Here is a 26,094-nt window from a genome sequence, read left to right on the forward strand (position 1 = left end):
AATTAGCAGGCTGTGACCTCCATTCTTCCAGCCTCTCTTATACTGACTGTAGGCATGCTATACCAATTATTCAATATCAAGCTGTAACCCAGACTTCTGATATTTTGAATAACAACTATTATTTTTTAGTCTAGAGCTTTTTTTAAAATATTAACCTATGAATAAACTAATGAAGAACAGACCCCCAAAGCTCAGGCTCCTTCCCTTAGTTTTCCTAAGTATGCTTTTCCCTTAGTTTTCCTAAGTATGCTTTTCTAGGTAGAGTGGGGTGATGCTTCAGGTGAATAAAGTACCTTTCTCTGACTTTAGCCACCTCAGCTCTTAGGAGTGTTTAGTATGCTCAGCCCACATGGTAATTCTCTTCACAAGAACTATATTCTTTTTTGAACAGCACCCATTCTGTTTAGTCTACAATATCACCCTTCTTATAGATTTGCATCTATGTGGCCAAAGGAACAGCTCTATGTTTCTTTCCTTTTTTTCTTCGATACAGGGTTTCTCTGTATAGTCCTGGCTGTTCTAGATCTATGCAGACTGGTCTCAGACTCAGAGAACAGTCTGCCTGACTCCCAAGTGCTGGGATATTAAAAAAAAAGTGCACATGATAATTATTTTTATTATATTAAAATAAGTAGAACTCATGTTTGGCTAACAACTCAGATATATTCATTTATTATGCAACATTTAAAGAATACATAAAATAGGACCAGTCGCTGACCAGTGGTTAAAGGTTCTGGCCTCTGATCCTAATCTGAGTTCTATCTCTGTGACTTCGATCCTCTAACCTCCACCTATGCACTGTAGCATGTACAAACTCACACCTGCCATGCACACAAAATTTAGAGAAAACGCAACTATATTATCTATCACACACACACAAAAGGAATACACAACACTGTTGTTTTTTAAAGATTTACTATGTGTACAGTGTTCCGTACATATACACCTGCACACCAGGAGAGGGCACCAGATTTTACTCTAGATAGTGTGAGACACCATATGGTTGCTGGAAATTGAACTCAGGTCCTCTGGAAGAGCAGCCAGTGCTCTTAACCTCTGAGCCACCTCTCCAGCCCCCACAACAGTGTATCTTGAACACATCTATGATGTCACTGGTTATGTGAGAAACCATTAATATCTCATGAGGATATGAAAAAAGAAAAAAAAAAAAAGACCACATCATGGTGGCACACGCCTTTAATCCCAGCACTCAGGAGGCAGATCTTTTTGAGTTCTAGGACATCCTGGTCTACAAGATCTAGTTTCAAGAGAGCCAGAGCTGTCATAGAGAAACTCTGTCTCAAGAAACAAAAAGATGTTAGCCAGGTGGTGGTGGCAGTGCACTCCTTTGATCCTGGCATTTGGAAGGCAGAGTTCAAGGCCAGCCTGGTCTCCAGGACAGCCAGAGATATAGAGAAACCCTGTCTTGGAGAAAGAAAGCAGAGGAAAAAAGCCAATGCAGTACCCCTTTCCTACCTATGACCCCTCCATCTTGAGTTTGGTTATCATTTGGTCCGTTTATATCCCCCCCACACACCCCATTATGTGACTGCTTCTGGCCTCTCCACAGTTCAGGATGGCTTGAGCCACCATACTTGGCATGGTCCTTCTTGACCCCCTCCTACCACACACTCATGCGCACACAAACTGTAAACAGGATCCAAAGCATGCTGTTAGTATTTGTCCTTTGTACTACTACTTCTTAATCCTTCATTTAATCTTTGACAATCTCTCAACAGACTTTTTAAAAAAATACTTTACAGTTTCTGTGTAGCCTTGGCTGTCCTAACACTTTCTGTAGACTAGGCTGACCTTGAACTCGCAGAAATCTGCCTGTCTCTGCCTCCCAAGTGCTGGGAATAAAGGCTTGTGTCACTGCTGCCCAGCCAATTATTTCTTTTTCAAAATTTCTTGTGCATGTGTATGAATATGCCGCAGGTGTGCAGGTGCCCAGGGGTCAGAAGAGGGCATCAGATTCTTTGGAACCGTAGTTACAGGCTCCAGAAACAGATGCTGGGAATGGAATCTAGGTTCTCTGCAAAAGCAGCCTTCACTCTTAACCACTGAGCTATCTCTGCAGCCTGTTTTTAAGATAGTCTCTTAAAGCTCTTTAGCTAAACACGTTTCAGAGGCAAAGTATCTTGTAGCCAAAGATGATCTTGAACCCCTGATCTACCACCGTTTCCCAAATTCTGGGGATTATAACACATACCACCTTTCCTGGCTTCTTTCCTTCTGTTTTATGTTTTTGCTGTCTGTAGGGAGGTTGCAGAACTCTTCAACCTTCTCAAAGTGATCCCTCTGCAACCCATTGGGCTTTTGAAGAGATAATGTGCAGCTGGTGCTAGCTGTACACTGACAATGCACCACACACCTGAATGCCAGGGAGCACACCTGTGGGACTGTTGGGCCTGGCTGAATAGAAGAGCAGGTGTTTCAGGCAGCCCTCTGGGAAAAGTATACCAACTTATGTTTTGATGAGTTCTCATGGTCAAGTGAACCACACAACCGTGAAATCAGACCTACTGCCACCTTAAAAGTGCTTTCTAATGTGCTGAAGCTCAGAGGGATGTTTTTTGTTACTATACGGCCAAATACAGCCTCAAACAGGCCGCGTCACTCCTCCTCCAGCGTGGTGTGCCCACTACGAGATCAGTGCCTTCCGCACTTCACTCTGTGCAGCCCTCCAGCTGATTCTGCTCAGAGTTGTGTCAAAAAGAGAAAAGACACTTGATACTGATTCATGGTGTCTGTCTCAAGACATGATCTCAAGGATAGCCCTGGCTGGCTTGTAACTTGCTACTGCAGACCAGGCTGTCCTAGAACTTAAAGCAATCTTTCTGCTTCCCTCTCCCAAATGTTAGGATTTATGCATGTAGCACTATACCCAATTTCCAGGATTTAAAAGAATGAATTTTAAAGGATCTGATCTGGTTTTGGGCCTTTAAGTATTTAAAGCTTCAGAAAGGAAAGAGTAGGGTACTCAAGTAAGGTAACTAGCGGAGTTAATGTACAAGAAGTCTGTGTATTGTAATTACAGTCAGTAATACACAACACAGGTAAAGAAACAGAGGCAACAATCATCTACTAAAGATTCACATAGCAGCAAAGCAGTCCAGCAGAAGAGGAGAGATTTCATTCCATCTTTTCTTTGGGGCAGGATCTTTTTATGTAGCTGAAGCAGTTCAAAACATACAAAGCTCATGCCTTAGCATCTGAGAAACTGAGCTAACAGGCTTATAGCATCATGCCTATCTCTTGCTGTTGACTTTCTATTGTAGTAACTGTCAAAATTAACATCATTACCTCAACTATCCTAAAAGAGAAAAGAAAAAAAATGCCAACTTTACAAATACATATAAAAAAAGCCAGAGAAGGCCAGGTGTGATGGATGGCAGGTGGATTTGAGTTTGAAGTCAACCTCGACTACACAGTGAGATTCTGTCTCCAAAAAGAAAAAGAGACAAAGAGAATTAAATAAAAAAGTATGCATTGCCAATGCTGATAATCCCCAAGAAGCCCACCACAAAGGCACATGCCTGTAATTCCAGCACTTTTGAAGCTGAGGCAGGAAAACTACTGAGTTCAAGGCCAACTAAGTTTATACTTATAAACTCCATTCCTCTACCCGGAGGAGGGACGGGGAGAGAAAGAGAGAGAAGGGTGGAGGGAAAAGAATAAACTCAAGCTGGGGATGTAGCTCAGCTGCAGGTTTCTTTAATGTGGGGAAGGCCTGGGGCTCCATCTCCAGTACTGGGGTGGAGCAGCACAGTGGCAATGACATAGGTCAGCCGGTAACAGCATCTAATAACTTGCAACAAACACATGACAACTAGAGAGCCCCAGAATCCAGGCAAAGGTGGAGGAGAAAACAAACACCACCAATCTGCCCTTGACCCCACAATAGTAAAATAGTTTTAAGAGGCAGAGCTGAAGATATGGCTCAGCAGTTAAGAGCATTTGCTACTCTTGCAGAGGATCTGAGTTCTAGTCCCAGCACCCATCCATGTGTAACCCCAGTTCCAGGGACTTGGTATCCTCCATGCATACACATAAAAACCCCATAGGCAAATATTTGAATTCTATTTATTTATTTATTCATTTAATTTATTTATTTTACAATATTCCGTCTGTGTGTATGCCTGCAGGCCAGAAGAGGGCACCAGACCTCATTACAGATGGTTGTGAGCCACTATGTGGTTGATGGGAATTGAACTCAGGACCTTTGGAAGAGCAGGCAATGCTCTTAACCTCTGAGCCATCTCTCCAGCCCCAAATATTTGAATTCTTGGCAGAACTGTTTGGGAAGGCCTGGGAGGTGTCACATGAAGGGGAGTGTCCAGTTTTGAGGTTTCAAAACCCCAACACCATTCCCCTTTAATTCTTACTGCCTCAAGGTCGTTGTCTCAGCCTGTGAGCAGAGCTCTCAGCTATAGCTCCTACCATGAAGGTCATGGACTCTAATCCCCTAAACTGAGAACCCCTGAAAAAACCTTTCTTTAACGAACTGCCTTGGTCATGGCGCTTTGTCACTCAATAGAAAATAACTAAGATACAATGAATCTCTGAAGAAATCAGTGTGCCAGAGGCTGAGACTAAAAACAATAGCTCTAAACAGTAGCACCATCCACAAGGTAAACAAATATACAAAGTGGGTTCCTATTAGGATGGAAAAGACTGCCTTTCCCAGGCAACCAACCAAGAACAGAAATCCGGTGAACTTTAAGGGAAATCAGGGTCTGTTACAGAACCTACTAACTCATTCTTCCTTCCTTCCTTCCTTTCGTTTTTTGAGACAGGGTTTCTCTGTAGCTTTGCATCCTGTCCTGGAACTAGCTCTTGTAGACCAGGCTGGCCTCAAACTCACAGAGATCCGCCTGCCTCTGCCTCCCCAGTGGTGGGATTAAAGGAGTGGGCCACCACCGCCAGCCCCCCACTAACTCTTTTACCCGCCCCCGCCAATATTAAACCACAAAGAATTCACCTACTCTTAGAGATGGTGCGTAGCAGTGGATAACGCCAACATGCACAAACTCAAGTCATCACTTCATGCTGCACTGTGTCAGGAACAATTAATTATTTTAGCCTTTGATAAAAAGCTGACAGTTCTTTCCCTGTAGGAATCCCAGTCTGGAGAAGGACTCATGAGTTGATTGTTCAGGGGGGAAAAAACTGCAATGAAATCTCAACGCTGAAAAGATGACCCTGCTGGCAATGTGGGAGGTGACTATCTTCTAAGCCTACTAAAAGCAGACACTACAGCAGAAATCCACCCAACTCTTGATGGCTCAATGCATTATGGGATGTATAGTCTTAAGGAAAGCAGGTGAAACAATTTTTAGGAGAAAGACAAGCTGAAGCCAGGTGTGCTGACGTGTTTAGGATAGAGGCAAGAGGATCAGAAACTGAAGTCCAGCTGGGCTACAGGAGACCCCGTGGATCCCAAGTTTGAGGTCAGCATGGACAATACAGAGGAACTGGTTTAAGAAAAAGAAAAGTAGTGCCTTTAATCCCAGTACTTGGGAGGCAGAGGCAGGAGGATCTCAGTGAGTTTATGGTCAGCCTGGTCTAGAGAATGAGTTCCAGGACAGGCTCCAAAGCTACATAGAGAAACCCTGACTCAAGGAAAAAAAAAGAAAAAAAGAAAAAAAATACCCGTCTGAACTAGAGTGAGATCCAGAACAGCCAGGGCTACAAAGAGAAACCCTGTCTTAGAGGGAGGAAAAAAGGCTTTAACATTAAAATATATATTTTCAACAAAGGCAATTGAAAATGCTAGGTAAGCAGAGCCATATCCCAATGACTTAAAACTGCTTTAAACTGTGTAACAGTCCACAATTCTCCAAATGTGTGACCCCTTCAGTCAAAGAAGCTGGACCCAATCGACACCCCTCAAACTTAACTGCATGATTACATAACTATGTTAAATTGTTTCTAAGCGAGAACATGAGTTCTAGGGATGTATAAATGCTATCTATAAAGTGTAATCAGTACTGATTGTTAGCCACAAAATGCCCTGAACACAAAATACCCCAAGCTGAAACACAAATTGCTTCTTGTCTCTAGTATATCCTGATTCAGGCAGTCTTCACTACAGAACTTTCCAGTGCCACCCTTCTAAGTCAGTCAGACTAGCTTGGAATATAGCGATCCCACTGGGTCAGAAGCAAAGATAAGTTACAGTTTAACTGTGAAACACTGGTTTATGGGTTCTTTTGAATAGTTTTGAATTAAAGGCCACTGTGCCAGGAGGGCAAAAAGCACACACCTTCTGAACTATTATTATATTAAATTAATTAGTATGCTGTGGCAATAATTTGCAAATTACCCAACCCACCACTTAAGAGACAAACACAGAAATCCTATGTTCTCCTTTCCCAAGCAAGTTCTTATTTGGGGTCACATTTACTCTAAAGAATCTACCGTTTTGTGAGGTTACGCGGCCCCTGAAGTGGTATACTCCCCCAACGGTGGCTACTTTCTCCATTGTGAGTCTTATCATTTTCTGTAATTATCTAAAGTTGACAATTACGATAGATCCTAGTGGAATTATTCTTGTTCGTTTACTCTCTAATCAATAGAGGCCTCTGCAGCTTATAGCTTTATGTAAACTATTGTAAGCCATGCCATGGACAAAATAAAGGCCTGTCTCAAGAAAGCACTTACGATCGTTCTGCAGCCACTAGTGACCTTGGTTAAAAACCACTGGCTCTGGGGTGGGGACAAGAAGAAAGGAAATACCTTGGGACCCAGGACCTGTACCGCTGCCTCCTCCCTAAGGTTCTGGGATGACTGCCTGGTCTGCAGATCGGAAGACGTCTACACTGACTCACCTAGATACTGAAAGATACAGATAGGAGGGGGAGGGGATGGATAAATCCCTTCACATAGGAAGTGCAGCAATAACACGGAGTAAGGACGTGGCCCTAAGCGGGAACCTAGGCTTCTTCCTTTCCGGATCTGCCCCGTCCCCCACCCCCACCCCCGGCGGAGCGCCGCCGGGCTGCCACCGACTGGCAAGGCGGTAGCCGCAGCCAGGCCCGATGGATAGTGGAGGACGTCCGCGCTGCGTAGGCCCAACCGCTCCCGCGCCCAGCTGCTCCTCTGGCCCTGACCCCGCCGAGTGGCCTCACCAGGGGGCGAAGAACTCGACTAGCATGAGGCCAGCCGAGCCCGTGTCGGAGACGCGACTCTCGAAGTTTTCGTCCGTGAGTTCCAGGACGTCAGAGGCGGCGGCGAAGCGGGCCGAGGCGAGCAGCAGCGCCACGCCCGGGAGCAGCGCTAGGCGACTGAAGCGCATGGCGGCAAGACTCGGCGGGGGCGGTCGGAGGGTCGGGGCCGGGGGGACCGAGAAGACAGAGCCCACGATCCGCACCCGCTGCCTGAGCTCGCGCGTCTGGCACGGGCAGACCAGCCGCCGAGGTCCCAACCCCCTAGGCCGACTCGGGCCGCAGTGTGGCAGCCGCCGATTGGCTGCATCCCCCGCTGCGTCGGGCGGGATGAACCAGCTGGTAACTGCCGATTGGCTGGCGCGCGGGGCGGGGCGAACGCCGCGGGCCCGGCTGTGGGGGAAGGCCTTGGCGGGTGTCGGAGGGAAGGGAGGGAAGTGGAGGGCTTCGCGTAGCCTGGGCGTCCCTGAGCTCGGCCGGCAGACGAGGAGTTGGAGCTCAGGGCGCCGGCGCGGGAGGCGGAGGGGTGAAGTTAGGGCTGAGTGGGCGGAAGTGCGTTGGGCTGACGTGAGGCCCAGAAGCGGGCCGGAGGGGAGCTTGAGCCGCCCAGCTCCCTCCCTCCTGGGCGTTGGGGCGCTCACACACTTGGGCACAATACGACACGTATTCCAAGTGCCAGGCTGTTGATTTGTCCAATTATAGGGCGTAGAACATTACATCCTGCTGCTGCCCGACCTCGTATCCTGCTTTGTCAGGTCCACGTGAGGTCTGTATTCTTTGTCCAGCCTTAGGCCTTCTGCCTTCCTGCCCGATAATTTTTCACTGATTGCTGTTGTTTGTTCGAGAGGGTGGGTACCCGAGGATTGAACCGGGAACCTTACCCAATGCTGGACAAGTGATCCATTGCCGAATTTTATTCCTAGTCCTACCTAGTCCTCTTTTGACTTTTTGAGACATGATCTCACTAAATTTCCCAGGTTAGGTCAATGATCCTGGCAGGCCTAGAGCTTTCCTATCCTCTGGCCTCAACTTCAGGGATTGATGGTTGATAGTCTGGACCACCAGGCTCAGGCTCAATTTTTACTTTTTCTTAACAAAGTCTCACTATGTGGCCCTGACTGGCTTGGAACTAGCTATGTAGACAAGGCTAGCCTCAACAGAGATGCACCAGCCTCTTGAGATTGAGATTAGAAGTATGTGTCCCCACCGCCAGCCCTTTCAATTAATTTTTAAAGAAGAAATACCGGGCGATAGTGGCCCACGACTTTAATCCCAGCACTTGGGAGGCACAGGCAGGCAGATCTCTGTGAGTTCGAGGCCAGCCTGGTTTACAAGAGCTAGTTCCAGGATAGCCTCCAATGGTACAGAGAAACCCTGTCTCGAAAAACATCCAAATAAATAAATAGATAAATAAGAAATACATAATTACAAGCGCTGTCAGTGAAAATTCGTGGATATTTAGTTGACTGGAAATATCTCTTATGATTTTTTCTATCTTTTGCATAAACAAAAAAATCAAAACCAAATAGCAAAAACTTTTTAGTCTTTTTTTATTTTCTTTTTTTTTTCTAGACAGGTTTTCTCTGTAGCTTTGGAGCTTTTCCTAGAAACTAGCTCTTGTAGATCAGGCTGGCCTCAAACTCACAGAGATCCACCTGCCTCTGCTTCCTGAGTGCTGGGATTAATGGTGTGCGCCACCACCGCCCCATTTTTGAGTCTTTCAAAGTGTTTGTACTTAACTGCTTGTAGTATCTTTAATGGGCTCCCTAAATCTCTGAAAGGCAAAGAAGGTGGGAAGGAAGGGAAAAAAAAAACAAACCTCTGACCCTTGGTTCTATTTTCTTCACAGACATGGCCCAGGAACGAGGACACATACCGCTGGCTAGAGCTGATGCTATTCGCTCACGGCTTATTGACACCTTCTCCCTCATAGAGCATTTGCAAGGCTTGACCCAAGCCGTACCAAGGCACACTCTCCGGGAGATACTTGGTTAGCAGCCTGTTCGCTTGCACTAAGTGTAATAGTCCTGCCCACATCCTCAGACGATAGGAAGCAGAGACATATTTTAGGGTGGAGCCAGGAATGGTGGTATGTGACTGAGTCGGGGGTCACAAGTTTGTGACTAGCCTGGGCTTCTTCATAGCAAGACCCTGGTTCCAAATAACAACAACAACAACAACAAAATAGGGCTGGCAAGAAAACTTAGTGAGTAAAGTTGCCTGCCGCCATACTGATAACCTGAATTTGATTCTCAGGACCAACCTGGAAGGAGAGTACTGGTTCCCAAAAGTGGCCCTCTGGCATACACATGCATGCTCGACTACACACACATTTAAATAAAACACACACAGGTTTGGATGATACTTGCCAGTAATTCCAGCATTCTGGAGGAGGAGGCACCAGGAATTCGAGGTCATTCTTGGTTACATAGTGTAGTTTGAGGATGAGAGGGGTTATTTGAGACTCTTATCTCAAGTAATAGGAACAGCGAGATGGCTCAGGGAGTAAAATGTACTTGCTGCCATGTCTGAAAACCTGAGTTCTATACCCAGGACCCACATGGTACAAGAAGACAACTTACTCCTGCAGTTGTACACACGCACACATTTTTTTTATTTTATTTTTTATTTTTAAATATTTATTTATTTATTATGCATACAATATTCTGTCTGTGTGTATGTCTGCAAGCCAGAAGAGGGCACCAGACCTCATTTACAGATGGTTGTGAGCTACCATGTGGTTGCTGGGAATTGAACTCAGGACCTTTGGAAGAGCAGGCAATGCTCTTAACCACTGAGCCATCTCTCCAGCCCACATTTTTTTAAAGTACAAATAAAAGGAAAATTTTAAAGATGAGAAACTACACTAAACTTGATGAATTCAGGACTTTAAACCTCTATCTAGGGGGCTGGAGAGATGGCTCAGCGGTTAAGAGCATTGCCTGCTCTTCCAAAGGTCCTGAGTTCATTTCCTAGCAACCACATGATGGCTCACAACCATCTGTAATGAGGTCTGGTGCCCTCTTCTGGACTTCAGGCATACACACAGACAGAATATTGTATAATAAATAAATATTAAAAAAAAAACTCTATCTATTCCTCTGAATCCTAGTCAGGTGACCCTGACTTTGAAAAGTTTCCACCAAAGGTACTTAAAACTTGGAGGTTTCTGAGCTGGTGATGATAGCACATGCCTTACATCCTTAGAAGGCAGAGGCAGGTGGATCTCTGAATTGGAGAGAGCCTTCATAGCAGGTCCTAAACCAGCTGGGACTTGAGGTTTGTACCTGGGCTTTTATAAGCACAGTCAGTGTGCGGCATAAACTACACATGTTCACTTTACACTAATAAATTCCTAGTTGCTTTGGAAAAGAGCAGCTTACAAGGCAGAGCTGCCGCTGCATGTAGAAGGCCCATTATCTCACCAGTGTCCCTCTTCCCAACTCTGCCTGCTGTCCACAGTCCCCAGCCCATAGATCTGTCTACACTCCTTTCTGTTTGGGGGGAGGCTGGGGAGGGAAGGCAGTCTTGTGTGCTGCCCAGTACTGGTGCATTCAAGCTGAACAACAGGCACGCCCAATTACCTTTTTGTTACAGATCCTTCTCTCCAGAAGAAACTCATGTCAGGAGACCAGCACCAGCTAGTGCGCTTCTCCATAAAGCCCCGGCATATGGGCCACATCACACACTCCCAGCGAATGCTGAGCAGGCTTCGTGTGCGGTGCAGCCAGAGACCACCTCTTTCCCTGTGGGCTGGATGGGTTACTGAGAGTATCCTTTTGTGTCACCTGTTTTTGTTGTGGCTTTCCCTCATCTGTTAATGATTTATTTTTCCTCTCAAACTATTTTCTTCAAATTCTCATATCTGATATTGTTGTCATTATTTCAGCTGCAAAAATGAGAATGTGTTCCGTCTGTGTGTTTTCTTAAAAGCAAACAGGTCCTATCTTCTCGAAATTCATCATCTCCCTCATCTTTCTGAATACAATTGTACTGATGGTCGAAATAGGTGAGAACTGGTGCTTATGAAAAAGATCGTTTTCTTCCTACCTGACCATTTTATATTTTCCAGTATCAGTTCATTGTGATGGGGACAGATTTACTTATTCATTTACTTTTTGAGACAGAGCCTTATGTAACCTACAGTAGCCTCAAGGATGACCTTGAACCTGACCTCCTACTTGTACTTTCCATCTGAGATTACAGGTGTGCACCACTATGCCTAGCTAAGAGAAAAGGGGCTCTAAAATACCATTTACATACTATATGAAATGTATTAAAAAACAGAAGGACATCTCATTTAATTGTTAACTCAGGCAGATTGCACAGATCAGGAGTGGTGGTGAATGCCTTTAATCCAGCACTTTGGAAATTGAGGCAGGGTTATAAGTTAAGGCTAACCTGCACTGTGCAGTAACTCTCTCAAAAGATAAAGTTCATAAAAACTGCTTAGAATGAAAGAACAGTAGTAATTCTTGATGGTGGTGCCGCACGCCTTTAATCCCAGCACTTGCGAGGTAAAGGCAGGCAGATCTCTGTGAGTTCAAGGCCAGCCTGGTCTACAGAGTGAGTTCCAGGACAGCCAAGGCTACACAGAGAAACCCTGTCTCGAAACACCAAACCAAACCAAATCAACAAAACCACAAACCAAAACAAAGTCCCCATAAGTATTTATTATTCTGTTTTCATATGGTATTTCTTAATTTTCGAGGATTTTACCATTTTTGTATTATTATTTTTTCATATTATCATATTTTATTATTTTCATATTATATAACTTGACCAAATCAATTATTTTGTGACAATCGTTTTACATATTTATTTTTTATTTAAATATGTAGGTGGTTTTATATGTGCATGCATGCAGTGCCCATGGATGCCAGAAGAGGGCATTGGGTCTCTAGGTACAGATGTGGTCCTCTGAATGGTTTCTGGGAATAGGGTACTCTGCCAGTGCTCTTACTGCTGAGCCACATCTCCAGGCCCTTCTAATCTTACTTGTTTAAAGCCAAATGTTTAGGGCTTGTAGTTTATTTAGCCCGAGGGTGGAGTGCTTGCCTAGCATGTGCAAACCCCTGAGATTGGTCCCTGGCACTTCAAACAGAACAAAATAAAAGCAAAACATGCTTGTTTCAATTGTAATAATTATTTGAACTCATGAATCACAAGTTGTGATTTTTTTTCCCCAACACCAGCAACTGATTTTGGTCAAATACTTATACAAATAACAATGTGTTATTCTGCTCTATAATGTTGGATTTTCCTTACAACCAGTGTGAACTTAGCTGGTATTCTATGAAGTGATTGATTTATGTTGTTGTAGCAATAGATGCTGCCTGTATCCAAGGTGCCTTGTCTTACAGAATTGTATACTTTGCCTGGACTATCTGATTAAATTCCTGCCTTCTACTCTAGAGAAAGATTGTATTATACTGGGATTAGCTCTGTTACATTAAGGTTCTTTTGCCTTGCTAAGGCAAGCTGAATCGTTGACTGGTTACTTTGTTGGGCTGGAATCCAAACCCAGGTCCTTTGCAAGAACAATAAGTGTTCTTAAATGCCAAGACTTGCTAGTGTATAGAGATGGGTCTTACTATAGCCCAGGCTGGCCCAGAACTTCCTATGTAGCCACAGTTGTCCTCAGTTTCAATTCTGCTTCAGCCTCCCAAGTGCTAGCTGGATACAGGTGTTCAACAGTAAGTTTGAGTTTGTTTTTTATATAAACTAGGCTGCCCTCCAGAGGAGTGCCCCACAACACCTGGCTTATTTTGTTCCAGGGTCTCACTGAAGTCTTGGATGGCCTTAGTTCACTGTAATCTGAGCTGCCTTTGAACTTTTGATCCTCCTGCCTCAGTCTCCCAAGTGGTAGAGTGAAAGAATAGTTATATTTTCATCTCCAGACAGTACACCTTTTCATTAGCTGATGCAGCATCGGCAGTGGTCACCCCTCTCACTTAAACAATTCTGCTGTTTATTTTTCCGATTTTTCTTTAGTTCTTTAGCAATAATGTTTATTCAGTTTTGCTTTCACAGACAGGATTTCCATAAAGAACAATGAAGTAATTTGGGACCAGAGAGACAGTTTACTGGTTAACACACTCACAACTGTCTATGACTCCAGCTCTAGGGAATCCTACACTTTCTTCTGCACACACAAACATGTAGCATAAATTCTAATGTTTTTAATAATAAAAACCTAGAGTCCGATATTAGGGGGCAAAAGCTAAGAGATCAGAGAAGCAGTGTAGCCAGCCAGTAGAGAGATCTTTTACCTCTACCGAATCCTCAAACTGCCTCCTCTGACTGCATCCTCTGACTGCTTCAGACTGCTGCCTTAAACTGCTTGCTCAGACTGCAATGAGCTCCTACCTCCTCCCACCTTACTTTCCTCTTTCTGCCCAGCCATAGCACTCCTGTCTCCACCTTCTTAGTGCTGAGATTAAAGGCGTGGGATCCCAAGTTCTGGGATAACCTTTGTATGAGCTCTGACTGGATCAATTTCATGTAGCCCAGGGTGGTACTGAGCTAACAGAATCCATCTGCCTCTGTCTCCCAAGTCCTGGGATTAAAAGTGTATGCCACCACTCCTTGACCTCTAGTGGCTTAGCTCTGCATTCTGATCTTCGAGCAAACTTTATTAAACAGAAACAAAATATCATGACACAAACACACACATACACACGTGCATACAAACACTCACACACACATATTGTGAGTCTTAAATGTGGTCCTTAGTGCCTTCTAATACTGTAATCCCCTGCTTCTGGGAACCAGAATTTATTATATGTTTGTTTGTTTAATTACTTTTGTGTGTGTGTGTGTGTGTGTGTGTGTGTGTAGGTACATGTGTCATGGCTACTAAGAAATAAAAATCATCTTAGGACACATCAATTGTAAAAGGCATCTTTGAAATTTTTCAGAAGTTTAATTTTTTAAAAGATTTAATCTCATATTTCTATATTTTCACTATGTTTATAAGACCCATTGCTTTCCTATAAACTTTAGGACAAACTTAACTGTACAGCATATGGTGGGGGTGTAGTAAAGAGGAAAATTCTGTAGGGGCTGTATGACTGTAGAATGGGTTGTAAGCTTGCAACTGTTACTTATACCAGCAACAAGAAGTAAAGTATAGCTGTTGTTTTATGGGTAGTTCTGCTCTGTATTACACAGGTTGAAGCAAGAGCACTTGTTACTCTTGCAGATGATCCAGGTCCACGTCTAACATCAACATAGGGACTTACAACAGTCTGTAACTCCAGTCCTAGGGGATTTGACACCCTCCTCTGACTTCAGGTAGAAGGCACACATGTGATACATATACATATATGTATACACATACATACATGCAGGCAAAATACTCGTAGATTTAAACAAATTTATGAAAGACAGAGAAATCAAGAGAAATGGAATAGTAGTGGTCACAACTCTGGTTTATAAGTGATCATCCTTCATTATTCAGCTTCTCACTTAGTTTTTATTTCTCCCTTGCTCTACCTTACAGAATTGATGGAATCCACAAATACTAAACTGTGGCCATTGAGACTGACTTTGGAGGTGGCAGATTGGTTTATCTTGTTTAGTTTCATTTTAGAGATCCTTCTAATGTGGATGTCCGGCTTTACTCTCTTCTGGAATAATGCCTGGAATGTCTTTGACTTTGTTGTTACCATGTTGGTAAGGATAAATATCCTTAGGATTAGTTAATGGGACCAGCTATATGCCTTGGTAAATTAAATTAGCTAAAACATCCAGGAAGGAATATATAAAAATTTATCAAATTTGCTGCTTTGATTTTTTCCCCTTAAAGCTAAAAGTAGTTGCAGAAATTGTTGTCATTAAGAGTATCAACCCCCTAAAATGACATCTGCTACTTACTGAGCACTAAGTGACAGCCACTATTTTAAGTATTTTTTGTGGGTTATCTTCTTTATGTTCTGTAACAACTTAAGAGATAAAGCACTAATTTTATCCCATTTTTAAATATGTAAACAAGCTGAAGTATAGAGCTTAAATGGATTAATATAAAAAGACTAAATAGCAAACAGTTCCCAGATTCAACATAAGACCCAGAAAACTATGAAGAAGATAGGATTAACAGGGGCAACTGTGCCTGGGTTCTTTGGGTATCCTTACTTATTGCCTGTATCTCCCACAGTCTCTGCTTCCTGAGTTTGTGGTGTTGATGGGAGTCTCGGGGAAGTCCGTGTGGCTCCAGCTGCTGAGGATCTCCCGGGTGCTGAGGTCTCTCAAACTGTTTGCACGATTCCGTCAAATTAAAGTTATTATATTGGCTCTGGCCAGGGCCCTGAAGGTGACTTAAACCGATTAACCTAAAGTAGAATGGGGGACAAGGTAGAAAGCATAGGTTTAATACTTAATATGGTCAAGAAGATCGTGAAAGGTTTTTATGAAATGTTCTTGTATGAGAACATTTGTATGTCCTTAGGAGCATCAGCCCCTAAAATAGCGTCTGCTAGTTACTGAGCACTAAGTTTTAAATAAATATTTATGTGGATTATCTTCTTTACGTTCTGTAACAACTCGAGAGGTAAGTACTAACTTCATCCCATTTCTTTTATATTTAAACAAGTTGATGTACAGAACTCAAAAAAAAAAAGTAAACTGTTGTGGGTTAGAGTTGGGCTTGCTCTGGGCTTGCTGGGAGATGACTTCTGGGAAATGATGTGGTGTGCTTGGCTGGCCGCTGGTGAGCATCATCCTTGCCTTACCTACCCCCGATTTGAATCTGTCTGTAGAGCATGACGTTCCTCTTGATGCTGCTGCTTATCTTCTTCTACATTTTTGCTGTAACCGGGGTCTACTTCTTCCAAGACTATTCCCGTTCGACTATTGAGAACCTGGAATACAACATGTTCTTCTCGTAAGTATGGCTAAGGGCAGTCTTCATGAGGGGAGAGGTTTATATGGTACTGAGATGCTCATCCAAAGCACAGAAATACAGAAACTAGACTCTGTGGTAAGAGGGTAGGACGGAATAAAAACAGAAGAGAGGAAGGCATAGTAAGTAGAGTTAGCTCTGATATGGGGTGTAGGACAACCAGTTCTGGTTTGTTTGTGCTTTTAAGTTTTTTGAAATTTTTAATTAAAATATAATTGTATCCCTTTCCTTTTCCCTCACTAACCTTTTCCATGCCCCCCTCCCCAACCCCTTTCTTCCCCCTTCACTCTTTCTCAAATCAACAGTCTCTTTTAAAATTATTATTGCTACATATATGGCATAAATATGTAATATGTAATTACAATCTGCTGAGTGTTTATGTGTATGATTTCAGAGCTAGATAAACTGATTGGGTGATCCACCACAGGAGACTAATTCCCCCGCTCTTGTCAGTGATCAGTCAGTTCCCTTAGTTACTTGTCTAAGGGTAGGATCTCTTGAGATTTCCACCTTCCACATTAGCATCTACTGGTTCTGGTCTTGCCTAGGCAGCCATATTGCTGAGATATTCTGGTTGTAGCTTCCCTGACGTTTCTAGGAGATGCACTCTCAAAGCAGACTTCTTGTTCCCCTGGCCCTTAAAATTTTCCTGCCAATATGTAGCAATAATAATAAATATTTTGAAAAGAAATTGTTTTTAAAAAAGAGATGTATATCAAAAACATTCCTTGCAAGAAGAAAGTTCATTTAAAATTATTGACTTGGGATCTATTATTTCTACTCTTCTTTTTCTTGTATTAGCAGAACTTGAACATGTGTGCTAGACGAGTGCTCTATCACTGAGCTAGCTCCCAAGCATGTTTTTCTTTTCTTTTTTCTTTTTTTTTTTTTTTTTTTTTTTTTTGGTTTTTCGAGACAGGGTTTCCCTGTAGTTTCTAGAGCCTGTCCTGGAACTAGCTCTTGTAGACCAGGCTGGCCTCGAACTCAGAGATCCGCCTGCCTCTGCCTCCCGAGTGCTGGGATTAAAGGCATGCGCCACCACCGCCCGGCTTCTTTTTTTTTTTTTTTTTTTTTTTTTTTTAAAGATGTGTTCTTGTTAAATTGATCAGACTGACCTGGAACTCAACTATATATCTTAGGCTGCCCTTAGAACTTTTTCCCAACTGGAGTCTAGTTTCAGCAACATCTCGGAGGTGGTATTGTTCTGTTTTATTTTGAGACAGCATTCTCCTTTATAACCCAGGCTGGCCTTGGCAGGTATCCTGCCTCTGCCTCCCAAATATTGGGATTACTATATAATTAGGTCTTTCTTAGACAATTTTTGTTTGCTTTGTTTTTAAGGCAACTAGAGTTGGAATTTTCTTTGGGCCACCAACCAGGTCCCAAATAAAGACTCAGAGACTTATTATTAATTATGAATGCTTGGCCTACCTTAGGCTTGTCCCACTAGCTCTTTTAACTTAACCTGTTTCTGTTCACCTACGTTTTGCTTCAGGTCTTTTTACCTTTCTTTCATTCTGATGTCCTACTTTCATGCTTCCTCTCTTTCTGGCCAGCCCCGGCATCTCCCTGGTGTCTCTTTTTCTTCTCCAAGCCTAGATTCCCCTCCTACTTACTCTCCCTGCTCAGAGGCTCCACCTGTACCTCCTCCCTCGCTATTGGCGGTTCAGGTGCCTTAGGCAGGCAAGATAAAACAGCAACACATATTTACATAATTAAACAAGTGCAACACATTTTGCATAGTTAAACAAATATTCTGCAACATAAATACAATCCATCTTAACATAGTTAAACAAATGCAACACATCATTACATAGTTAAACAAATATTCCAAAACAGGCAAGGTCTTGAACTGGCTATGTAATCAAAGATGGTAGTGAACTCCTGATTCTCCTGCTTTCACTTTCCAAGTACTGGGATGACAGCTATACACCATGATCACACCTCTAAACTCTTACTTATTTTTAATAAGATAGGGTCTCAATGGATGTTGTGGGATGGGTCTTTAATCCCAGGATAGGGGCAGGGGTTTCACTGTTTACCCCTGACTGACCTGGAACTCACAAAGATCTACCTACCTGCATATTTCCTGAGTACTAGGAATAAAGGCAGGCACCAAAACACTTGGCTTCAGCTCTTTTTTTTTGTCTCACTTGTAGGTCAGGCTGTCCTGAAACTCACTATGTTGATCAGGCTGGCCACCATGCTTGGCTGTCAACTCTAGACTCAACACATACTTTTGTAAAGAATTCAGAGCAGGTTGAAGTGGGTCATTCCTGCACTCTTAGCCCTTGACAGCTGAGGCAGGAGGATTGCTTCCAGTACTAGGCCACCTGGGTTGATGCAGTGAGTTCTAGATCCAGGGCTACACAATGAGACTTTGTTACAGAAAAAGCAAACTAAAAACAAACATGAGAAATAAATAGGAAATAAGAAAATTTTAGATAGTTTGTTTTTATGGACAAAAGATTTCAGGAAAGAGAAAAACTCAGCACTTTATACATGCTAAAAAATGCTTTATGAGGTAGCTTTAGTCCTTAATCCCCAAATAATTCATTTATAATTGTGTCGATTTATATTTTAAATGTTATTTGTATGTATTATCATTCATTATATGGGATTGCCATCCATTTATTTATCTAACAGTTGATACTGTTCTGAAACAAGTACAGATACAATGTTAGATAGGAACGTTTGTTAAATTTCTTGTATTATATAAAAAATAATATCTAAAAATTATATGGAGTAAGGGGTCAGAGAGATGGCTCAGTGGTTAAGAGCACTGGCTGCTCTTCCAGAGGACCCAGTTTTAATTTCCAGCACACACATGGTAGCTTACAACTATCTCTAAGTCCATTTCCAGGAGATTGGACTCTCTCTTTTGTCATGCATGCGATTCATGGACACAAATAACAAAATATACACAGAATAACAACAACATAAAAAAGGACCTAGAGAGATGGCTCGGCACTTAAGAGCATTGACTACTCTTGCAGAGGACCTGCATTTGATTCCCAGCAGTGTAGGGAATCTGTTCCCCTCCTCCAGCCATCTCAGGCACCAAGCATACATGTACATACACATATGTACAGGCAAAATGTTCATATACAAATAAATAAGTTCATAGACTCGTAGAGCATTAGCTTAGGAAAAAAAGGTTTTAGATTGATTTGTCTTTTAAGAGTTCAGTCAGCAGCGAGCCGCGCGGTGACTCATCGTGTAGGGCGCACGCAAGTGAGTGCGTGTCAGTGTGTGTGTCGGCGAGTTCGAATCCCGTGTGTCGTGTCTGTGCGTGTACTGCTTGTGCGAACTGTCCCTCGGCTTCTTGTGGGAAAAAAAAAAGTTCAGTCAGGGCTGGCAAGATGGCTCAGTGGATAAGAGTGCTTGCCACCAAGCCAGACAACCTAATCAATCCTAAACCTACATGTTAGAAGCAAAGAACCAACTCTTGAAAGACAGCCTCTGAGCTCCATGTCTGGGATTAAAGGCTTGTGCCACCATGCCCAGTAAATTTTTTGCATTATCTTATGATGTGTGTGTGTGTGTGTGCAAGTACACGCACAAGTGCATGGACATGCCACTGCTCAGAGGCTGTCTTTAAAAGAAATAAATAAACAAAAGAGAAAATTTAAAGAATTTAGGCAGGAGCCAGGATGGCTTTAATCCCAGCACTTGGGAGGCAAAGGCAGGTGAATCTCTGTGAGTTCGTGGCCTGCCTGGTCTACAGAGTGAGTTCCAAGACAGTCTGGGCTGTTACACAGAGAAACCCTATCTCGAAAAAAAAATTAAAACAAAAATAAAACAAGGGGCTGGAGAGATGGCTCAGTAGTTTAGAACACTGCCTACTTTTATAGCGGACCTAGTTTCAGTTCCCAGCACCTACATGGCAGCTCACAGCTGTCTGTTACTCCAGTTTGAGGGGGTCTGACACTCTCACACAGACATACATACAGGCAAAACACCAATGCATATAACATAAATAAATAGATAATTAAACACACACACACACAAGAATTTAGTCAATATGTATTTATTGAGAAAGCAGCAGTCCCAGGACTAATAGAGTATTGAGAGATATTTATAGGCTGTTGAACATAATAAAAGTGACTTTGGACTGAAGAATGGTTAGCTAGAAAATATTGATAATGATAGAAAAGGAGCCAAAATCAGAGCATATTACAAGTAAATGCCTTTATGAAGCGTTAAGAATAATAATGAGACCAGGCACAGAGGCAGGAGCTCAAGTCCGTAAAGTCAAAGTCAGCCTGTGGACATAGTGTTCCAGTCTAACCTGGGCTGCATAGTAAGACTCAAAACAAAAACCAGTTTTTGAAAGGTTTAGATCTATGCTTCTGTATATTCACTCACTGCTTTTTTAGGGACCTACTAAATTCCCTGGTGACAGTGTTCATCCTCTTCACCTTGGATCATTGGTATGCAGTACTTCAGGATGTCTGGAAGGTGCCGGAAGCTAGCCGCGTCTTTAGCAGCATCTATGTGATCCTTTGGTTGTTGCTTGGCTCCATTATCTTTCGAAATATCATAGTAGCCATGATGGGTAAGTCCAGAGAAGGTACAGCTTTGCACAAGGGATGGTGGGAAAACTGGCTGTTTGGGGTTGGTAGACTACTGGGAGAGAACCCAGTGTGTCAAGGAGGCTTGGCTATTGGAATGGCTATTCCACGTTGTCTCTCCCACTTAAGCAGTCTTCTTGGGCTAGTCACCACCACCTTCTAACTCCTAATGGCCCTTTGGGGCAGTTACTAACTTTCAGAATATCAGAAATGAGCTGAGTGAGGAGATGACCCACCTGGAGGTTCAGTATAAAGCTGACATATTCAAGCGACAGATCATTCAGAGGTCAGCTTCTATGTTTTCAAACCCCATGCTATTTCTCAACTCGTTTCCTGTTTCTTTTCTTTGGCCCCCATGACTACAGTTTTGCCTAGAATTAAGAAGTCCTCATTCTTGTTTTTCTTTATATGCTATGGGGGTTTCTCTACTCCCCTTTATTACTTAGTTTTCTTTCTTTATAGATCTGAATTGTTTTCTTTATTATACTTTTTCTGAGTTGTAGCTTTTTTTCTAATTTTAATTTCTTTTTTTGTTTTGTTTTGTTTTGTAGGAGACAAAACCTGTCCCCTGAATCAGTAAGGTAAAGTAATAACAACATGGATGACAGGTTACTAATAAGTATGTGGATGGGATGGAAACATGAGAAGGAACAGATGGTAGAAACTGGCGAAGATGAAGGTTTGCTTTGAGAGAGAATCCATGGTACCCCAAATTGTCTATCTTTGTCCTAACTCTCTAAGACCTTTATGTGACTTTATTTGAAAAAGGAGTCTTTGCAGATGGGGTTAGTCTAAAGAGCTAAAATAGCTCATCCTGGGTTATTTGAGTATGTTCTAAACTAGCAACAATGATCCTCTAGGAAACCAGGAGATGACATGGCAGCAGAGAATAGATGAAGGTGTGGGGTCTTTTTGTATAGTCCTGGCTGTCCTTAAACGCGCGATGACTGGCCTCAAGCTCACAGAAAACCTCCTGTCTCTGCCTCTGAGTGTTAGAATTAAACATATGTGTCACCACACCTGACTGATTATTTTTGTGGAGGTTTTTTTCCTTCTTAATTTTTAAAAAATTTTGAGTTGGACATAGTAGTATATGCCTTTACCAATCATGACTGGCTGTGGTTGTAGTTCTAAACAAGGTTAACTAGGGCATCCTCATTGAAAGAAATAATGTGAGCAAAGATCTGAAAGCAATGAGATTTCCATGAGTATCCTTCTCTATGTGTGAGTGCTAACAGCAGAGCGAGCAGCTGCACAAACCCTATGAGTGAGAGAGACAGTAATGGCTATTGTGACAGGGCAGAAAAAGAGTGACAGGAGACGAGGTGACAGAAACAATGGATTGTGTATGAGCTACTTTTCTGCAGCTGTGATACAACGCCATGACCAAGGTAACTTACTGAAGGAAGAGTTTCTTTTGGCTTATGCTTCCAGAGGGAGTGGAATAAAGGCAGAGGAGGCATGGCAGCAGGTAGTCAGAGCAGCAAGCTGAGAAATCACATCTTTAACTGCAAACATGAAGCAGAGAGAGTGAACTACAAGTGGGACAAGGTTGTGAATACTCAAAATCTGTCTTTACTGATACCCTTCCTCCAGCAAAGCTCTACTTCCTAAAGTTTTCACACTCTTCCCAAATAGCACTCCCCAAAATAACCACACAGAGACTTATTATTAATTATAAATACTCAGCCAATAGCCTAGGCTTGTTGCTAACTAGCTCTTTCAACTTAACCCATGTTTCTTATCTATGCTCTACCACATGGCAGTACCTTTTTCAGCACATCTGTGTCCTCTGCATCTGGCTAGCAACTCTGCCCTCCTTCTTCCCAGAGTTCCTTTAGTTTGGCTCTCCCACTTAACCTCTTCCTACTTGGCTTTTGACCAATCAACTCTTTATTTAAACAGTGAGAGCAACACATCTTCGCAGTGTACAAAAGGATTATTCCACAGAAGGAGACAATACTCTGCAAACCTTTCCAGCATGGGAACATGGTTCTGTAGGGCTATCGTGGTTATTGTAGGCTCTGAGCAGAGGAATGGCATGAAGTGATGTACATCTAAAAACAGGATTTTCTGTTGGACTGGTATGGGAAGGAAGGGAACAGTTAAGAAAGATATTGGGGATGTCTGAGCTTGGAAGTACCTGAGCCCAGAGTCTGAGAATAGTTTGGCTTTCAAGCTGTAAATCAAAGCTTTAGGGGCCAGCATGATAAATGGACTATCACATCTTGCAAATATATTTGAAGCAATAAAGTTTGTTTCTTTATGTATAGAGGAACAAGACAAGGAAAGCCCTCTGAAGACTTATTAGGAGGTTCTAAAGAGTCTGTAGTCAGTGATCCTGGAAAAAATGACGCCAACAAAAGCGAAGACGCCGAAAAAAGTGACGCCGACGCCGACGACAATGACGCCGACGCCGACGACAATGACGACGACGCCGACGACAATGATGACGATGACAACGCCGACGAAAATGATGACGACGCCGACGACAATGATGACGATGACAACGCCGACGAAAATGATGACGACGCCGACGACAGTGACGCTGAGCAGGATGAAGCTGGAAAAGGACAAAAAGAACCACCGAAAGCAAAAGTCTACTCATCTTCCTCCTCTGCCTGTTCATCCTCCTACAGTTCTTCGTTAGCTGATTTGGATCATGTTGGTGAGCAGAATAAGTCCTTCCATTTGAATTCGGATTTATCTTGCTTAAGAGAACCACAGCCATTTTACTTTGCAGCCCAGGATGACATCAAACCCTCAGTTCTCCTGCCTTGTCTTCCAGATGATGGGAGGGTAGGCATGTATGAGACATCCATGTTGTCACCATCTCCTCTTCTTTCTCCTTTTTTATTTCACCATGTCTGGCCTAGACATGTTCTTAAGAAACATTCTTTCTTACAGATAACTTGGACTGGGAGACTCTTGTGCATGAGAACCTGCCTGGGTTAATGGATATGGATCAGGATGACCGTGTTGTTTGGCCCAGAGATTCCCTTTTTAGATATTTTGAGTTACTAGAAAAGCTTCAATATAACATAGAGGAGCGCAAGAAGTTGCAAGAATTTGCAGGTGAGGACTTAAGGCAGTCCTGGGGTCAGGAACCTCAGTTACTCCGGCTATTCTAAAACAGTAACTTAGAAAAGAGCTAGAAAATAGGCTTCTCCAGCAGGGGGCGCTCAAGTCTCACAAGATCGGAAAGCTTGGTTCTCATGAAGATAGTATTGATAGAACTGATAGTTCTCAGAAGTTGGTACTGTTGAGAATCAGGCCAAGGTGGGTTCCTGCTGAGTAGTGAAGCAGATTCTCTTCTCCTGGAAGGCCAAGGCCACGTTCCAGCCTGAGCTGTAGGGCATAGGGTTGCACTGGGAAACTGGAATTAGAAAAACCTGCTCCAAATCATTTTTCTTACATTTCACCCTTTGGATATAATTTGAATTAATAAAATTTTAAAAAAAGTAGTAGGAGGAGATGACTGAAAGGAAAATGTTTACACACAGACATGAGAGTTAGGACTAGCTCTTCCTTTTCTTCTTCTTCTCCTCCTCCTCCTTCTCCTCCTCCTTCTTTTTCATAGCAGGCTAGGAAGCAAGCGTCTTTATCTACTAAACTACCCTGGTGTCTCTGTTAGTTCTCTTTGTCTACTCAGCAGTTACACTCGACTTCCTTTCATGTCATATATACATACATACATACACACATATACATATATACACACACACACACACACACACACACATATATATATATATATATGATCTTATGTATCTATATAGAATCTAGGACCCGCAAATGGAGAAAGTAAATGGCATTTGTCTTTCCAATACCGCAGAGCTCAGCCCTGCCTTGATGAATTTGTTTACGGTGCTGAGGAGAAATCAGGTTTAAGTAGCATAGAGTAAATATCTGTCGAGATGTGTGTGAGGGGCTGGAGATGGCTCATTGGTTAAGAACACTGGCTGCTCTTCCAGAGGTCCTGAGTTCAATTCCCAGCAACCACATGGTGGCTCTGGGGTACCCTCTTCTGACATGCAGGTTACATGGAGGCAGAATACTGCTTATATAATAAATAAATAAATAAATAAATAAATCTTTAAAAAAAAGATTGCTTTGAGAATCTGGAGCCCAGGAAGCAAGGCCTTTAGCACACGTCCGTGTGTGCATGTGCTCGTGCGTCCTCAGCACTGGTCTCGCATCTGTCTCTTTACAGTCCAGGCCCTGATGAGCTTTGAAGACAAGTAAAGTAAATGGATGGCGGCATATCTCTCGACCCAGCGAAAGCTAACGATGGGAATAGTTGAAAATAAAGAATTCAAAATATAAATATCTAATAAAAACCACTAGTGACTATTTCTGGTAAGTAAGTTAATTAAATATTTTTATGAGATGTAGATGATACAAAAAGGCAAAAAGTACTTGAGAGGCTGTTGGAGCCTGTGCTTCCTTCTGACTGGCCGCCTGTCTGCAGCCCCTGACGTGGCTCTTCATGACTGTACAATCTAGCCCATTTCTTGTAACTCCTACTTCCTAGTAAGAGCGTTGCTTTCTCTTTGTTTTGGCTACAGTCTGTGCAGGCTTCTGTGTGGAATAACCCTCTCCTCAAAGATGTTAGTTTAACTACTTGAGAAGTCATGTTTCCATCACCTACTCTGCTAATGCTCCTCTTGGGCAGCATTAACTTTCTTTTCGGCGCTACGGATACAGCCTGGGCTTCATCATGGTGGGCCCATGCTTTAGCAGTCACATCTCTAGCTTCCTCTTCACTGATCTTAATTGACTCGACTTCAGTTCTAGAATCAGCCAACAATCCAGACCAAATGGTCCAGAATGCTCCCACGTACTGTTAGGTTCGGTCACATATTGTTCATACCCGTATCTGGACCAGAGACAGTACATTCTTCATCTTACTTGTTATAGATCAGGGATGTTTTCATTTCAGTTTATGGTCCACAGTTTGTAGGACCTCAGAATTGATCTAATTTCCATCAAGACAGAGACACCTTATTGTGTGTGTATATGGTACCAGAGATCAACCCATATCTGCATACATCCTACCACTGTTCCATAAACCCCAGCAGAAAACCCTTTAGAACTGAAAGAGCGACTATCAAGCTGATGGCTGGTGATGTACTATCTGAAGGTATTCCATTCCATTGTGGAAGGACTCAAGTCTTTTTGGTTGGTTGGTTTTTGGAGGTAGGGTCTCTGGTTCCACCCCACGCTGACCTCAACTTACTATGTAGTACAGGCTGTCCTTGAACTCCTGCTTCAACTTCCTGAGTTATAGGGTTACATGCCCAGCATAGGATTTATTGCTTTGGAAATGCTTGTTATTAAAGATTCTATCAAACTTGGCCAAGGAGATGGATCTGTGGTAAAGAACATTTGCTGCTCTTGTAGAGGAACCGGATTCAGTTCCCAGCACCCCCATGGTGGCTCACAACTG

The 26,094-nt window shown here is 42.9% G+C and overlaps 2 protein-coding genes across 6 annotated transcripts in view; one reads left to right on the forward strand and one right to left on the reverse strand.

Annotated features, from left to right (window-relative positions):
• Window positions 1-7,414, reverse strand: part of Pdia3 (protein disulfide isomerase family A member 3) — a 21,269-nt gene extending 13,855 nt beyond the window's left edge. The window contains exon 1 of the mRNA XM_038329468.2: window positions 7,134-7,414. Coding sequence (XP_038185396.1) covers window positions 7,134-7,300 — 167 coding nt within the window. The 5' untranslated portion in view covers window positions 7,301-7,414. The remainder of the gene's footprint in view (window positions 1-7,133) is intronic.
• On the forward strand, window positions 7,124-24,998 carry Catsper2 (cation channel sperm associated 2). Of its 5 annotated transcripts, none has more exons than XM_038329465.1 (13): window positions 7,124-7,511; window positions 9,019-9,159; window positions 10,767-10,940; window positions 11,110-11,178; window positions 14,674-14,846; window positions 15,328-15,483; window positions 15,929-16,053; window positions 20,451-20,629; window positions 20,832-20,931; window positions 21,197-21,226; window positions 22,919-23,313; window positions 23,553-23,720; window positions 24,859-24,998. In XM_038329465.1, exons 2-13 carry the CDS (start codon window positions 9,021-9,023, stop codon window positions 24,888-24,890), a joined length of 1,740 nt encoding a protein of 579 aa, XP_038185393.1. In that variant the 5' UTR covers window positions 7,124-7,511; window positions 9,019-9,020; the 3' UTR covers window positions 24,891-24,998. The 5 variants fall into 5 exon arrangements, with proteins under 5 accessions (XP_038185393.1, XP_038185391.1, XP_038185394.1 ...); XM_038329463.1 differs by lacking the exon at window positions 7,124-7,511 and adding an exon at window positions 7,608-7,935; XM_038329464.1 differs by lacking the exon at window positions 7,124-7,511 and adding an exon at window positions 7,934-8,017.
• The last annotated feature ends 1,096 nt before the right edge of the window (window positions 24,999-26,094 follow it).

Source organism: Arvicola amphibius, chromosome 5 (genome assembly GCF_903992535.2).
Source record: "Arvicola amphibius chromosome 5, mArvAmp1.2, whole genome shotgun sequence".
NCBI classification, from domain to species: Eukaryota; Metazoa; Chordata; class Mammalia; order Rodentia; family Cricetidae; genus Arvicola; species Arvicola amphibius.

What these genes read in the sequence shown, in the direction of transcription:
- Catsper2 (XM_038329462.1), top strand. Translation starts at nt 8,125, where the DNA reads ATGATCTCACTAAATTTCCCAG. An exon ending in CACTCTCCGGGAGATACTTG is followed by an intron (nt 9,160 to 10,766) that starts GTTAGCAGCCTG and finishes TTTTTGTTACAG; the next exon opens with ATCCTTCTCTCCAGAAGAAA. An exon ending in GAATACAACATGTTCTTCTC is followed by an intron (nt 16,054 to 20,450) that starts GTAAGTATGGCT and finishes CTGCTTTTTTAG; the next exon opens with GGACCTACTAAATTCCCTGG.